This window comes from Lagenorhynchus albirostris, chromosome 12, assembly GCF_949774975.1.
Source record: "Lagenorhynchus albirostris chromosome 12, mLagAlb1.1, whole genome shotgun sequence".
Lineage (NCBI taxonomy): Eukaryota > Metazoa > Chordata > Mammalia > Artiodactyla > Delphinidae > Lagenorhynchus > Lagenorhynchus albirostris.
In genome coordinates, this window is record NC_083106.1 from 49,298,992 (window position 1) to 49,316,380 (window position 17,389).

The following is a 17,389-nucleotide window of genomic DNA, read 5'->3' on the forward strand; positions in this document are numbered from 1 at the left end:
GTTATTTTATTAGACTAAATGCACGTAATTAAAATTAGATGATAATACAAATAGCTGAAAACAGCGTTAAATACAGCTTTTATAACCTAAGTTCTACCATTTGATATAAGCATGGCTGCACTTCTGAATATTTTTGTGAGTTGGGCATCAGATGGCGCTCACCCTTACTAAAAGCCTGAGCTGTGACAGAATATTAACAGGCATTTCGAAAACCGGCCCTGACGCCAAGCAATTGTGCTTTACGGTCAAGTCTCTTTTTAAGTTTCGGTTTCTTCACCTGTAAAGTGGGGGTGGGAACAGACCAGATGGATTTCCAACCCGTAGCTTCTTTCTTTGTTTGATTCTTCGACTACAGCGGTGGCACAGACTGGCTGCTGCTACCGCTGGCTGAAATCGCCAGATTTAGATAAGTCAGGGTGGGAAAGCGTAACAGAGGTAGACAGTGTGCGTTCCCGGCTGGAAGGCAGGAGACCGCTTTCGGTGTTTCAGCCGCTCACATTACGTGGGCGGCGGAGCAGAAACTCCTTAACCGCGTGGTGCCTCCATTTCCCTGGGGTGTCCCAGCACAAGGTTACAGAATTCCAGCAAAATCGACTTTCAAGGAAAAAAGCGCGGGTCCTACGAAGCATACTTATGCAAGCACGTTGGGAACGCGGGAGGACAGTACAAACTTAATTCTTCCTCAACTAAACGCCTGAAAACAACTTCCGCCCAGCGGGTCTCAGGTCTGGGAAGTGCTGCCCCGCAGGTCACGTGGGACCAAGCTGGTCGTTAGCGAAGACTCAGTCGCCACGTCATGTAGGTTGTTCCATCTAAGCCGGGGGGAAGCCTTCTCTATTACAGGAAGAAGAAAAGCCCAGCCGCGCCCTGTGTGGCAACCTGAGGGCAAATAAGAGTTTCCTATGTCTAGGCAGTTTCTTTGCTTGGCCAGTGTAGTCGCTTTGGGGAAAATCTTGCCTCAGTTTCCTCTCGATTCCTCTGTTCCCCCTTCCGTAGGATTCCAGTTGGTATCGCCGGCTCCCCGCCTCCGCACGCCACCCTCACGTGACACCGGCGCGCTCCCGCGGGGGGAGCCGGGTCTGAGAGGCGGCGCCGCAGGAGACGGAGGGACGGGCGCAACGTTGGGTGTCTTAGCTTTTGCTCCAAGGCCAGCGCGGAGGACGCGATGTCGGGGCTCTTTCGCCCGCTGCTTTTGGCCGCTGGCTGCCTGGCCTCGCTTTGCGTGATGACCGCAGCTCAGAACACCACCCTGGCCCCGAACACGACTGCACCCTCGGTTCTAACGACCACCACCACCACGACAGCGCCGGTGCCGCCGCCGACCCTCCCGACGGTCACCACTCCAGCACCAGGTGGGCGCCGGCCCAACGGGCTTTCTGCTCTCGCCCCCTCGCCGGCCTTCTCCCTGCCGGTGGTGCGCGCGGGGCCGGGGCGGGCCGCGGTCCGGCAACATGGCGGCCCGTCCGAGTCCGGCCGGGGACGGGCCGAAGTGGCCGCTGTTGGGGATCGCCCCGGGGGGAAGGGGCGGCTGAGCCTTGGGGCCGTTGGGCTGTTTCCGGCCCAACAGTGTCCTGCCCGCCTGGAGGTGTTGTTTAAAAGTGCCTCGTAATCTCCATCCTCACTTCAGGCTCCGAAGAGGGGACGTGGCTTTCTTCCGTGGTGGCGGCAGTGAGGTTGATTATGGGGCGAGGCTACCGCCTCCAAAGTTGGCGATGAGACCGAACTCCCTCTCTCTGGGGTTAGTCGTTTGTCCACCCAGGTCTTCTTTTCGAAGGGAGGCTTCTCCCGAAGTTGGCGAAAGAAGGAAAGAGACGCTGCAAACTAATGCTTGCTGGTGTCTCAGCCCTAGGTCTGAAAAAATAAGTCGTTTGATATTTAATTATATCGGTTTTGCGGATAGGTATGGGATATATTTGAGGCTTGAGCATTTAATTAATTAAAATTTTGCACTCCGTGCTGTGTGCAAAGGAGAAAAAGTACCCATTCGTGTACCCGGTGCTTCGCATGTATCTGTTAGTATTTTAGGCTAAACTAGAAGATAAGTGGTGAAACCTAGTAGGTGGATGGAGATAAAGTAACTCCGCCAGAACCATGTGTTTAGTAGATTGTGAGGCTGAGATTGGAACCCAGGTTTGTCGTTCTTCTAAAACTAGATCAGGACCTTTTGTTAAGCTCTGCAGTCGATTTGGAGACTGGTTGAGGCATACACTGAATCTTACAGCAGAAATTGTCAATGCCGTGACAACACGCACGAGAGGAGGGAAGATAAATTTTAAATTAAGGTGAAGAACCTTAGATATTTAAAACTTGCAGTCTAGTGTGATTGGTTATCCTAGTTAATATTGGGTAAGGAGTAACTGGCATATAGACCGAAGACTTGAAGTGTAAGAATTTTTACCTTTTGTTTTTAGGCCGATCACGTTGTTTTACAATATCTTCTCTAGTTTTTGTATTTTGTAGGAGTTTAATGACATATATAGTAAACTTAATGTTATTTGTTAAATTTAGAAAGATGTAATGGTAAAATTCAAACATCTTTTAATGAAGAAAGGAAATTGCAGTACAATACTGGAGATTCTAACCGCACTGTTCCTAAGATGATAGAGCAGAATTTGTTTTCCGCTTATTTGGTAGTTTCCTCCTAGAATTTTTTTCGGGGGGGGGTTGGGGTGGGGTGTGTGTGTGTTTAAAGAGAGGCTTGGAAATATGTTAATTGCATTTGTGTAATTGAAATGAGTGCAAAGGAGATGATTTGTGTTTTATGTTAAGTGGTGGTTGGATAAACTGCAGCCTGAAAGGCAGCAAGTTTAGTTCATTGTAAATAACATACACTGTGCTACCCAAATATTCATCATCAAGCACAGAAGATTTTAAACAACTAGCATTTTTCATGTGTGTACAAACCTCTGAAGAACTTATTTCTACTTTGTGACTCCCTGCCACTCCCCAAAGGGTATGGTATATGTCCCAATCTCTGATAGATATTGAAATGCAATGTGTTTATGCAGAACTATTTTTTAGGCACGGGGAAAGCAAATGAGAATGTTTTTTGGAGGCATCTAGCTTCTAGGAAAATGTATAGAGCCTAACTCTATAGTCCATTTGTTTGTCCAGACTTTGAATTGTAGTTAGCTGCCTTAGATGTCCTGTCTCAGAGCCGTTTGGCTTAAATTATTGACAAAGACCTTGCTAACTTGTTAAATTATGTGACTGTAGCCCCCTCCAGATGTGTTGTCTCTTATCCTCCCGTCATGGAAAACCCCGGAAAGAGTGGACCGTTTATGAATTACCGATCTCAGATTTTTCAGGATAGGCATCATCGGAGCTTGGGTTCAACCTGTAATAAATCTTTATTACTATTAAAAATTGCAGTTCACATCTCATGTTTTGGGGCAGTGATTTCCTTGTGTATAGTGTTGGCCTCGCAACAGCCTTTTTTCCAGTATTTTTCTTTTTTAAGGAACACTCAAGAAACTCTTGAGTGTCTGAAATAGTTGCTGTGCAAAAAGGGGTTGTTTAGATAGGTACCAAGAAATATTGAGCGTTCCCACTAGCTTATGCTTTTTCCCCCCTTTCTCTTGAGTTGACTTCTGGCTTCATAAGTTTTTTATAATGATAGGAATTTTTTAGTAAGCCACTTTATAATGTTTTTTTTTTCTGTGTGTGGTTTTAAAAGAACACGTAAGATCTACCCTCTTAATAGATTTTTACGTGTACTGTACAGTATTAACTATTAGCACAGAAGATCTCCAGAATTTTTCATCTTCCTTGAAGCTTTATACTCATTGAACAGCAAACCTCCATTTCCCCTCTCCCAGCTCCTGGCAACCACCATTTTACTTTCTGCTTCAGACTTTGACCATTTTAGATACTTTATATAAGTGGAATCATGCAGTATTTGTTCTTCTGTGACTGGCTATTTTCACTTAGCATAATGTCCTCAAGGTTCATCCATGTTGTAGTGTATAAAAGGATTTCTTTTTTTTTAATGGCTGAATAGTATTCCCTTGTATGTGTATAACACATTTATCCATTCATCTGTGGATGGGTTATACAGTTTTGCCATTTTCTTGAAATAGTAAGTCTGGTACTGTATGTAATACTTGGCTGTTGTTTAAAAACGGTAACTAGTACAAACTCAAAATAAGATACCAATTAATTGATTTTATATATTTTAACCCCCACTCCTACCCCCAGAAATCTGTGAAAGCCGCAACAACTGTGTTTCCTGTTTTGACCCTAATGCTGCTAACACTACCTGCTTTTGGATAGAGTGTAAAGGTAAGAAACTTTGGGATTGCTTTAATTTTGAGAGTTCAGTATTGTTTTGTTCTAACATTTAAAAAATACTGCAAGGTATTCTTGAACACTTGAAACTTATGTAAAACATTTGGGATGGTGTGCATTACTTATTTTGCAAATCAAATACTTTTCCTTTAAACTTAAACCAATTGCTTAATACTCTCCCTAAAATCTTTTGTTGTCTCCCATGCTCCCCCCTTTAATTTCTTAGACTTGATAATTAAGGCTCGATAGCTTTAAAAGGAGAAGAAATTTTAGACCTTTGTGGTTAGGTTAAGTGTACTAGTACTCTGAAATTAGCTGTGAGAGAAAGCTGTGGAATTTTCCCCTGAAAACTGTTCCCCAGTAAAATGTTTGAGGCATTTATCTTCTGTAGATGTCCTACTAGATGAACTATAAAGAGACCTTATGAAGCATTGTTGGATACTTAGATATGGGAGAATGAGGTGGGAAAAGAGTGACTTTTTTTGTGCTACTGTTAAGTTTTAAAGTTGTCTTTAATTTGATTGAGGGATAAAGAGCTAGATGGAGATAGTTTGAAATGCCAATAAGGTTTTTGTTAGAACCACCGGATTACAGCATAAATTATTCTGTTTTCTTAAGGTAAGATGGTTGCATTTTTTTCTTATTAGTAAAACAATTTCTCAGGTTTTTTGTTTTATATATAAAGAAAAAGCCAAAGCTACATGTTAAGCTTTTCATTCTTCATTGAAAAATTGAAGAGTTCTGGCAATTATGTCACTACGTAACAAAGTTTAAAAGCCTCTTTTAAAATTAAGGTATTAGCTTAAGTTTGAATTAAATTAACTTTTTTGTTGTATAAGGGTCACTTTTCTTTAGGTGATAAAATGGAATTTAAGAGTGTGCCCCTCCCCTCTTGTATGGCAGAGTTGGCAAGTTTTGGAGATTGAATGCCTGCCTTACTGTAGGATATGTTGGGGAAGGCTTTCCCTTGCTGGTGCTACAAGTCTTCCCATCCAGGAAAGTGGTTTTAGAAAGTGTAGAAGACTAAAGCAGAGATCTGGAACAGAGATCCCACTGCTGCTATGGGGCACCTCTCATGTTTACTAAGCCTTTATTAGTTTCTAAGGACTTCCCCCTACTGACTCAGCCCTCTTGTGGATTCTAGCAACCTTCCTGGTATAGTACCACAATTCTGAGATATACGTGTTTCTGACTTATCTGTTCAGTATATTCATGTGGATTTTAAAAGGATGTTTGGAGAGATCCTGTGTAATATGTCTAAAACAAGGGGAAAAAGATAATAACAAAGTATTTTGTTTATCTGTGGACTTCTAGAGAGTTTATACCTGAGTTCGATTTTTGGAAGCAACTCTGGAGCATAGTAACAAAGTCAAAGATAATGTGAATAATTGATGCTCTTCCTGTCCCCTTCCAATAACAGGTAAAAGCTACTGTTCAGATAATTCAACAGTTAGTGATTGCAAGGTGGTGAACAGCACCGAATTCTGTACTGGTAAGTATTCACATTGGCGTCTGGGAAAAGTGGCTACAAAGAGGTAAGGAAGATCATTGCCTCGGGAAGCCTTATTTCAATATTTGGTTTAAAGCATTTCCATAATTCTAATCTCATTACAAACTTGGATCTGAATAGTATATTCATATTGATTGCTGAAAGGACAGTGTTCTGAAGCTTGATTTAGTCATTTGCTGGTACATACCGTGGAGTGCTGTAGGTACAGATATCTCCTCCTCTGTGTTTTTTTTTTAACTCTTCCAGATACTCACTGTATTTTACACCCTCTCTTTATTTGCATTTTACAGGCCTGGACAACCTTGTTCTGGCACTTTCTTGATTATGGTACTGGTGATTATCACAGTCTGGATCAGTTTGTGCTATGGTTAAATGAGTCCTCTCTGTATTCCTCCATTTTCTGTACTTTGGTTTGGGGAACTTGGTTATTTAACCTTTACTCTGCCCAGGAAATAGTTTTTAAAAATTCCTAGATGAAAACTGATTTTTCTAACAAGATTATAAATTAATTGGAAAGTCAAACTCCTAATTTGGTGTGTAGATAATAAATAGAATAAAAGATTTTTCTGGAGTGTGTCAGTAACCTTGAAAGACTACCTGTAACTGTTTAATTTTGGTAGGGGTTTCCCCATTCCTCTCGCCTCCCCCCATCCCAACTTGAACTTTGTAACTGAAACTTTGATTAGTATGAGATCAGTTATACCCAATGTAGAATCCATAATATGGTTTAGGTGGTAAATGAACAAACAGTTTTAATATTTATTTTAATGTGTGTGTACCTGTGATTTTATGATAATATTGTTTAGAAGTAAGATTAAGTATAGAATTTTAAAATACATTGAAGAAAAACTGAATAAGTAATTCTACTCATTTGATGATGTATCAGTTAGAATTAGTTTTGGCTATCAAGGACATAAAACCCCAAATTAATATGGTTTAATTGATAGATTAGTTTGGCTCTTGTGTAAAGGAAATCTGGGTTTCAGTGCAGCTAGAGGGCTAGAGAGGCATCTCTACAACCATTAGACCCAGGCTCCTTCTAGGTTTTTACTGTGTCATTCCTCAGAAATGGCTTTGACCTTATTCTCCAAGGTGAATGCTTATGTTCCAGCCATCACAATGGTTTTCCTGCCAACAGGAAGAGGAAGGGAAAGTGAGAGACCCCTACCTTACAGATACTTCCTAGCAGTTGCACATGGCTACCTAGCTGCAGGGGAGGCTAAGAAATGTCTTTGCATGGGAGGCTGTCACTAAAAATTGGTGCTATTTCGAAAGAAGGGAAGGCCAATATTGGGACAGAGCAACTATCTACTCCATATGTGGCACTTAAATGAAAACATTGTGAAAGTGGCACTCAGATGACTGCAGGTTGGGAAATAGTGTTACAGATTGTGATATTTTAGACAGCTTTGACTTACATGTGTGTTTGTTTTTTTAAATAGTGCCCACTGCCACACCATTGCCAACCAATTCTACAGGTAATACAAGATAATTGACTCTTTTCCCCCTCCTTTGAAGGTTTTTAAGCTTTTTTTGATGAATAACTTTAGTAATTAAATATCTAAAAATCAGTATGATTTTAAAAATGAGTAGACGTAGTCTTGGACTACAGTAATTACATTAACGTGTACTATTTGTGACAGTGAAACATAACTATAGTGTTTCACGTTCATTGAATTTGAGCAGATTTGCCATAGCTTTGTACATTGAGTCTGCAAACAGCTTTTTGTGCATTTTGTGGAACTCTAAGGAAATATAGAAGCCTAAAGGAAATTAATTCTCATCATCCATAGGTACACCAAAAGGTTTTCAGTTCTTCCAGACTTTTCTCTTTGTGTATCTAAATAAATATACTTATTAGGAAATTGGATGATATGGCCATGCAGGTTTGAATTGTTCTCCCTGTTAACTGCACACGTTGTTGTATGCACTTTACCCATCTACTCTTGGTTGGATAGTTAGATCATCTTTCATTCTTCATGCAGTGAATATCTTATAGGAAAGTATTTGCTGTCATCTCTGGTAGGATTGATTCAAACAGCATTCTCTGTCAGAGGATATGATTATCTTAAGACTCTTAATAATGATTGCTTTCCAGAAAGATATGCTTTTCATTCCTATCAACAACTGGAAAGTTTTTTACCACATCTTCAACAGCAATTAAATAATATCTCCTTGTAAAAATCTTTACCAATTTGATAGTAAGACTAAATAATTAAAAAACATCTTCTCCACGACAAGTACTAGGCTAGAAGATAGGGATATAGGAACACAAGTAAGATAGTATTTTGTCTGTTGTAGGAACTATGAAAGGTCGGGAAGCACAGTGTGTTGGGGGATTTGTAGGAAGGTGTGTGTGTTGAGTAATATGTGGTGACAGCTTCCTGGAGATGTTGACTGAGTCTTGAAATTACACTGGTAAAATCCGAGAGGAACTTCCCAAGTGGAGCAGGCTGGTTAGCTCATGTGAAGGAGAGGTAAAAGAGTATAATAAAGTCAGGGAATTGGCATTTGGAGTGTCCAGTACAAGGCGAGAACAAGTTAAGCTGGACAGTCAACAGGTCAAGAGCCAGATTGGGACGTGCCATTGTATACTTTGCTGGTGGGTTTGAAGCATGATGAGATTTGCATTTTAATAAAATAACTTACTTTAACTGTGTAGAGAGGTGAGTGGAAAGAGGCAAGAGTGAACACAGATGAGATATGCTATTGCAGTAATTCTAGAGAACTAATAGCGGAGGAGTTGCAGATGTATGCAAATTGGCTTAGGAAGTAGAAAGGAAAGCACTTGATGATTGAGGTGATGGGAGAACTCTGCTACACAGCACAGATAAGTTAACCATTGTAGGCAGTGGTAGAGTCCACTGGAGCAGCTTTGAGAGAGAACAGGGCTTGAGGACCAGGCTCTTGGGAACAGTAATGTCTAAGAGGTGGGAAGAGGACTGGATAAGAAACTGAGTAGGGATGGGCAGAGAAGTAAGCCCAGAGACGTGTGCCTAAGAAAACCTGTGTTTGTGTGTGTAGGCGTTTTAAGTGTAGTTTTTCAGAGGAAAGAGTAGTCAAATGGTGTAACGAGGCTAAGAACTCATTTTGAAAGACTTTGGCAGTGTTGAGCTAGCTTGTACCAGCTTCTGCTGGCACAGCTCATCCCCCCTGTACCCTCAGTGATACTATGTTGGCAGCTTGAATTAATGGCTACAATGGGAGTAGTCACTCCATGGAAGTCTGCAAATTCTACAGAAAGTATTTTGGAGAGCAAACAGTTGTGTGCTGATAAAACCACCAGAAGTCATTGACAAGGAGGATGTGTTAAAAGTTGATGAAAGCAGAGATACTGAAAGAATATGGATTTCCAGAAGGTAGGATATGAACAGAGAGGGGCAGAGGAGGAAATAGTTTCCCCAAAACTATTGTGGGTTGCTTTTCATTTCTTCCTTATGAATCTTGATGTAGTTCTACTTACTCTACACTGGGTTCTCCTGTGATCTCCTTGAGTGTCTTTTGTTTTCTCTCTTTGGTTCTGTGAAGTGGAAGGAGGCCAGGGCTTGCTTGCAGAAAATGCATCAATTGAGTGGTAATTAGTGGTTGAAGAGCAGCTTTTATATGGTCTCTTTCCATGTCAGCTGCTGAAGAGAGCAAGTGAGAAATAAAGGAACTGTTAAAGAAAAGATGCAAGGAGAATCTGATTTATGTAGATAGGCTTTCAGTGAGGTTAATTATATAGTCTAACACCAGTACAAATAATATAAGTATTATAAACATAAATAAAAATATTTATAGGTAACATAATATCTTACAGTAGAATGACTAAATTATATTAGAAATACAGTGGAAAATATATTAAGTAGAAAACAAACTGTGTTAAGTAGTTCCAGTACAATTTTATTTTTTTGTTGTATACATGTCTAGAAAAATGGCCAGCAGGAAGTAACATGTTTCTCAGAATGATAGAGTCACTTAAATGCTTCTACTGTATTTTCTAAATTTTCTATCACCAGTAGCAGCTTTTATAACCTATGAATTATTTTTTTAAATGAAAGGAACATAGGGTAGGTCAACAAGGTATTCCCTAAGTAGTGCCTGATTTTGAAAATTTTACCAGTGTAATACTTTGGTTAAAAGTAAAAATATGTAAATGTTTTGCCTATTTCAAAAAATGAATTATTTTTTTAAAAGTGAGGGCAACTTTTACAAATACCCAAAAATTAAACCTCATAGCTCTGCCTTCATTGATTATGTAGTGGGCTTCTGGTGCTTCAGAGATTTAAACCAGTGCAGATTTCAAAATTAAAACACACACACATATATATATATATATATATTTCTTTTACCATGTTCAGAGGGTGGTAGTGAGAAACAAATAGCAAATTTGCAAATTTTTTCCCCTAAGGTTGTCAGACAAAATTAGTATTTTAAGATTGAAAAGAATTTGATATATGTTTAATTTATGAAGTATATTTTTTGTTTCACAGAATGTATAAGCAACAAAAACTTTGAAGGGATTATGAGTCTTAAAATAACCATACCCTCTAATCTAGGAATTCTGTATAAGAATCAGTCCTATCAGAGATGAGATCAAATATTACCCTGTAAGATGTTCATAGCATGCAGAAATGAAAGATGACCTAAATGTCCAACCAAGAGCTGGACCGCGGTGCTTACAGTTAGAGAGAAAGGGGTACAAATAAATGTGTGTGAACATATCATAGCGTTTGCTAATATCTATTAGTAGTATCGATACTATCAGAAGTCTCAATATAGTGCTTTAGTTCCTAAAATGTTTTTACATTCAAACTGATTCTTCCCATGAGTGCATTTCTTTAGAGACACTCATGCAGTATGGTAGAGAGAGCTTACCCTTGGGCTCTTAATATCATTTAGATGGGGAATGATGGCCCCAGGGCACCTGTTCTTTTAAATAAAATTTTTGGGAACACAGCCATGTCCATTCATTTGCTTGTTGTCTTTGACTGCTGGTGCATTACACAGTGCACAAAGTCTAAAATATTTACTGTCTGCCTCATTAAGAAAAGTTTGCCAAGCCCTGGAAATGAAGAAGATAAGCAAATCTTGATACTTACATAGACTGAATTGTATTTGTTTCTTACCTGACTTATTAAAGTTAATAGTTTTTGTCTTGGAAGCAAGATTATTGGGAAAGAACTTGTAGTTCCCTCACCTAAATACTAATTCTTGCCCTTCTGTGTGTCTTTTTGCAACTTTATCCAAGTGTATACATAAATTTTTATACTTAGATATGTACATAGATGTTAACATAGATAGAAGTTTTTGATTGCTTAATGTTTTAAAATACACTTCAGAGCTAATATTTTGGACGCATAGATATGTTATTGAACCATTAACTGAGATTTGGCCTTTATTCTCTAAACAATTTGAAAGCATGTTGAAGTGGTAGTAGTGTTTCTAAAAGATGCTAGATAATTGAGAAATTTAAAATTTTAATACATTTTGTTTACATTCCAGCTAAAACCACAACTCCGCCTTCCCCTTCTACAGCTTCCACCACAGCTACTACATCAGGTAATTGAGGTTTTTTTAAACTAACAGTGGGGTAGGATGTGTGTGCTGTGTTGCCTTTTACTATTTCTGCTATCACTGTCCAATTTTATTCATGAATAGTTATGAACTGAAATTCATCTCTTGTATTTGGAGGACCAAGATAGTAGGCTGTTAAAGCAATAAGATGGGTTTGCTGAGAGTCCTCTTCTGGATTTTTAAAGTGTAATCACATTTGGCATGACATGTTAGAATTAAACAGTAATGGTTTTCCAAAACCCTTTCAGTACAACCTGTAGGTGAAATCTAATTTCTTATAACTTAAAAATTAAATACTGATTATTGTTAGGGATTCGTTGTGTGCTGTATTAGACCATGGCAATTTGAGTGAAGGTAATATAGCCATCCTTTTTGCTGTGAAGGGTCTAAAAAGCCAAGATCACTACCAAATGTGCACCTCATATTTCTTACCATTTCTTATATTCCTTTATAACCTTTGATTGTGTGAAAATTAACTTTTTATTAATTAATGATTTGACATGTTATTAACTAAATCATATTTAGGTTATGCCACAGGGCACTGTAGGTACACAGGTTAGGAACCCTTCCCTCCAGCCATATTTATAATACTGTTTTGATTCTCATGAATATTTTATGGGTTTTTTGATCCTTTTGGTTTCATTCTTGTGCTACCTTTCTCTAAATTGCAGCGAAGCCATTCTGTCTTCACAAGAAGAAATACAGAACAGTTGTAATTAATTTTAAAGCTGGCCAACTTATACAGCCACAGGAACCAGTGTTTATTTGCTATTCCAGTTAAGAAAATAAACTTTATTTTAAATATAAAATTGTTGGGACTTCCTGGTGGTCCAGTGGTTAAGAGTCCACACTTCCACTGCAGGGGGCGTGGGTTGGATCCCTTGGTCGGGGAACGAAGATCCTGTGTGCCGCGTGGCACAGCCAGAAATTTTAAAAAAAGAAAGAAGTTGCTTTTTGTTAAAGTGGATGGTGCTCCACTTGAAACATTTTAGTCTCTGGAAAGGAATTTTTGTTTTGTTTCTTGTTGAAACATTTTACTGCCTGAAAAGGAATTTAAATTTTTGTGCTTTATTTCCTTTGGTAATACTTTTTCATTATAACATTTTCAGAGTAAAATTTAAATGTCTTTAATGGTGAGTTCTGCTTGTTAGAATTACAAATTGAAGATTTATAAGATTATAATTGTAGATTATTAAGATTACTTTTGTAATTTGAAAAACTAATCAAATTTTTATTTACCTTATATATTTAGTAAAATGCAAAAGTTGTATAAATTTTAAACACAAATATTAATATTTACTCTAGCAATTAACTAAAATATGTAGTCTGAAGAAACCAGGTTTTAAAAGTGCTTGACATGTTCCCAGGGCATAATGTGCCAGGAGAGTCATTTTTGTCATTTTCATATTTGAAATTATATAGCAGCATTGACCATTTGATGTTGCTGGATAGAATGAAGAACGGGATTGGTAAATGGTTGTCTTCCTCAATTAGGAAGCTGTAAAGACTTGACACGAGAGGAAATACTTCATAGAATTTAACACATGGCAAAAAAGAAGCTCAGGTGAGTCTTGAAATTATAGAGGATCATGAGACTTATTAAGTGTTGTTATTTCTTTCATCTCATTTAACAGGTACAACTAATACCACTTCAGCTCCGACTACACAACCTGCGCGGAAGTCTACGTTTGATGCAGCCAGTTTCATTGGAGGAATTGTCCTTGTCTTGGGTGTGCAGGCTGTAATTTTCTTTCTCTATAAATTCTGCAAATCTAAAGAACGAAACTACCACACTCTGTAAACAGACCCGCTAAATTAACAAGGACTGGTGTGTAACTCACTGAAACCAAAACATTATCTTTCAAGATGTCCCACATGGAAGACGCTATTCTAGGATCTTTAATTTTTCAAAGGATGCATATAGGAGCATCGCCCTTGAAGAAAAATCAGTGAAATCTATTTGCTCAACGGGAATATGTAAAATATTCTGCATGAATCCTTGTGGCTGTCTTCTTTTATTTTAAATGGCTGCTGCTGTGGGATTATGTTCTCTCTTCTTGACATGCCAAATGTAACTCTGTAAGTGATGGAAAACATTGTCCTGCGCAGACAACCTCATGACTCTTTTGGCAATTTAAATGTAGTTATTTTAAAGCCTGAAAGCTGCATTTTTTCATCCTAACTCAGGATGTAGTTTAGTGACCAGAATTGAGAAGAATGTGCCAAATGAGCATCAATCAGGTGGATTTGGGGCTATCGTTGCAAAAGTGGAATAAATTTATAAATTTAATATCCTTAGAGTAAAATTTTGTGCTTGATAAGTTATTTTTTCTACATTAGAAAAAAGATGCCACACAGGGAATTACATTCCAGATTTAAAGAAATGAATGGAAAGGATACAAAACATTAAAGTGTAGCAGGTTATTGTTCATACTTGTAAAGCACCTTATATCATTGAGAAAATAAAGAACAGTGCCTTAAAAGACAGACTGAAAGGTAGACTGTAACTTAAAATGTTGGTGATTTGTTCTTTCACATTAATGAAGGGAAAGGTTGGTCTGAGGATGTAACTGTTGATGTGAGCAGTAGTAAACCTGCTTTTAGATACCATACTGTTAGTACTCAATTGAAAACTTACCTACTTTATTTCAAGCCTGAGTAATTTAAAGGATGTTATACAAAGTCAAAAGCTTTCATCTATTGAATCTCCCAACGTTTTGCTTATGGCTCTTAAAAAGTATAGAGATAAAGTTGATTTAATTATATTTTCCTTTGTACTTCAAAAAATTATCCTAACACTGTTGTACCTTAAAAGGATTTCCACGAAGCTTTCTGGAAAAGTAACTTCTGTAAGGCAAGAAAGAAAGAAGTTGTTTTAGAATCATTTATTAACTCTTTAAATGAGACAATCATTTTAAGTTTTGAGACAGCAAACGTGAGCAGTGTAATTTCATGAAAAATTTTAGTTGATCAGATTACTGTAGATTTTTAATGATCATTGCCCTGGATAAACAGGTTATACTTTTTTTCTCCTTTTCCATCCTTTTCTTCTGAGTTTCAATTGCTGTAGTATAAGCATGCATACTTTTATTTCTTTAGCTTCCTTATGAAGCACTAGTTTTTTCAGGTTTAGAGGGATACTTCGTCCCTGCCTTTGACACATTGGATTAGTTCAGAGGCTTAAATCAGTTTAAAATGAGCTTTTGCTTTTCTAGGTCATTAAGGTTTTTTGTTTTAGTTTCTTTAGCCTATAGTGGCTGTGTTTAGCACTTGGTTTTCAATATTTTATAGTAAGAAATGACAAGTTGCTTTGGTCCATTTCATAAGCCAGAATTCCTTACATTTAGATAATTAAAGGTTCTTAAAATGAAGATTTACTGTTTCTTCTTTACTTGCTGGTACAGCTAAAGTTTGTTTTACTTGCACATTGGTACATATACCTAATGTTTTCAAGTGCCTTAATTGTTTAAAATCTCTGGCTTCAAAGGTTTTTGGGGAAAGGTAGGCTTACCTCACATTTTTGTTTCCCTCAGTAGTAATATTTTAGGTACCTCACAAAAAATTTTATTATGGTGCCATGGCTATTAGTTTTTAGTGAGTGCTTTAAGATACAAGATTCAGTTGAAAACATACAGAATTTCCATTCTCCCAAAGTGGTAAAAATTAGCTACAATGGTATAATTGTCATTTACCTAGATAGGAATACCTTGCCACACATTAATGTTAACACTATAGCTACTTTTGTGAAAATATAGCTGATGAAGCCTCTCATCTTCTGTAATTTGAATACTACTCTAACAGAATCATAATATGGAATTAGATTTTACAAAAAGAGCTCTTACAACAGAACTCACAGGCTTTTCCCCTCTTCCTTTAGCAGTTTAGTATCTTGAGCCATTAATAATTTTTGGGTTCTTTTTAATCCAGAAGGTATATAGAAACCTTTTCAGATTTTTCATCTGATTTGTTCATGCAGATTGTAGGTCTATTAAAATCCCTTATTTTACCTTACAGATATTTGTTGCACAGACATTGCTGTATTTAGAAATTTCTATTTCAGTTCATTAAAAACTGCAAAACCAATCTGTATCATGTACCAAACTGATTTTAAATAAATCTACATGTTTGTTGGATTAATCTGCTCTTTTTTATTAACTAAAGTATGTTTTTATATTTTGATTATGAAGTTTAATGCTAGTGAGTTTACCTTAGTCTGTTGGGGGATGGCTTGTCTCCTCAGTTTTTCATTGCTCCTGAAGACTAGCAGATAGTAACTAAGGGACATATTCATCAGTGGAGAACAGAGCCTTAGAAATGATAGTTGGAGGGAGGACTTGGTATGCCTGTGGGATTGACATGCAAGTTGAACTTCCTCAAATCATTAGAAATCATCTACTTATGTGCTAGTTAAGCAAGTATTTATCAGAATACCATCTGTTGTTAGATATCTGAAAGCTTGTTTGTGACTTTCTGCCTTATTCAGATTGCATATAAAGTAAAATTGGGTTTCTGTTCAGAGTCTTTGGTATAAATATCTAGGACAAAGCCACATGCTGGTATGTGAAATCTGGTTCTTTAGGCCCATGTTTGGGGCAACATTATATTCTATATTAAATCACAGAACTTGGACTAAGAAGAGAGAATAAATACCTATCAGCCTTAAAATCCAGAAGTGTATTGAAGGCTCCCCAAAACATTGCTAGAGACAAATTGTTATTTTGATAAGAATGGTGTTCACAATAGGTTTTTTTTTTATGATAATGAAAAGTCCTGTGTATTTCCCCATGTAGTTACCATCCCTGTGCTCTTCCTTAATTTGTATAGATAACCTGTTGCTGGTGTTATCTACCTTCTGCCTAAAGGATGTCCTTTAACCTTGAACATTTCTAGTTTTGATGGTACAGGTATTGTTGATGAATTCTTCCAGTTTTTGTGTGTCTGCTTTCGTTTTTGAAAGACGTTTTCATTGGATATAGAATTCTAGGTTGACATTTTTGCTTTTAGCCCTTTAATGATGTTGATCTATCATCTTCTCACATGCATCGTGTCCTATGAGAAATCTCATCTTTATCTTTTGTTCCTCAGTACATGTTTTTTTTTTCCTCTTTAAAGATTTTTCTCCTTATCACCATTTTGAGCATTTTGATTGTGATGTGCTATGCTGTAGTTTTCTTTGTTTCTTGTGGTTGAGGTTTGTTGAGTTTCTTGGATCTATGGTTCTTCATCACATTTGGAAAACTTTCAGCTATTTCGTCAGGTATCTTTTTCTGTTCTTTCCATTCTCTGTGTTGGGGACTCTAATTACACAGAGGCTGCTAGAAGGTGACTTACAGTTTACCCATACACTGTTTAGGTTTTTAAAAAATCTTTCTCTGTTTCATGTCAGATTATTACCATCTTCAAATTCACTAACTTCTGCTATGTCTAATCTGTTTTTAATCTTACCCAGTGTGTTTTTCATTTCAGGTGTCGTCACTTTTAAAAGTTCAATTTGGGTGTTTTTCACGTTTCTGCGTGTTCCATCTTTACTTTTTGAACATGTAACAGCTTTTAACATCTGGGTCAGTTTCTGTTCATTGACTTTTTTTTCCCCTCATTATGGGTCATATTTTCCTACTTCTTTGTAGGCTTGCTAATTTTTTATTGCATGCCAGACATAAATTTTAACTTGCTGGATGCCAGTTATTTTTGTTCTGGGACATAGTTGAAAACTATGAAAACAGTTGGATCCAACTTGGAAACAGTTGGATCCTTTCAGGTCTTGCTTTTAAGCTTTGTTAGGTGAGACCAGAGCATTTGTTCTAGGGCTAATTGTTCCCCAATTCTGTGTACGTAGTTCCTCCTGGATTAAGAGGCTTTCTGGTCTGGGCTAGTGGAAACAGCCTCTATTCCTAGACTTGTGTGCGTTCCAGGTACTGTTTCCTCTAAACCTTTCCCCAGCCTTGGGTAGTTTCCTCATGTACATGTGCTGACCAGTACATTGCTGAACACTTGAGGGGAGGGGTGCGCTCTGCAAATCTCTGGAGTTCCACTTTG

At 37.7% G+C, this 17,389-nt stretch overlaps 1 protein-coding gene across 2 annotated transcripts; it reads left to right on the forward strand.

Moving 5' to 3' along the window:
• Positions 1-446: 446 nt before the first annotated feature.
• CD164 (CD164 molecule) lies at positions 447-15,490 on the forward strand. 2 transcript variants are annotated; one of them, XM_060167367.1, is made up of 7 exons: positions 447-798; positions 997-1,352; positions 4,198-4,281; positions 5,708-5,779; positions 7,240-7,275; positions 11,282-11,338; positions 12,848-13,129. In XM_060167367.1, the coding sequence occupies exons 2-7, from the start codon at positions 1,166-1,168 to the stop codon at positions 12,892-12,894; spliced, it is 483 nt and encodes a 160-aa protein (XP_060023350.1). In that variant the 5' UTR covers positions 447-798; positions 997-1,165; the 3' UTR covers positions 12,895-13,129. The 2 variants fall into 2 exon arrangements, with proteins under 2 accessions (XP_060023350.1, XP_060023349.1); XM_060167366.1 differs by having other exon boundaries at positions 512-798; positions 12,988-15,490.
• Positions 15,491-17,389: the final 1,899 nt, after the last annotated feature.

Excerpts from the sequence above, each read along its gene's own strand:
- CD164 (XM_060167366.1), top strand. The coding sequence starts at position 1,166 with ATGTCGGGGCTCTTTCGCCCGCTGCTTTTGGCCGCTGGCTGCCTGGCC. Across the intron at positions 7,276-11,281 it reads ATTGCCAACCAATTCTACAG|CTAAAACCACAACTCCGCCT; the intron begins GTAATACAAGAT and ends TTTACATTCCAG. Across the intron at positions 11,339-12,987 it reads CACCACAGCTACTACATCAG|GTACAACTAATACCACTTCA; the intron begins GTAATTGAGGTT and ends CTCATTTAACAG.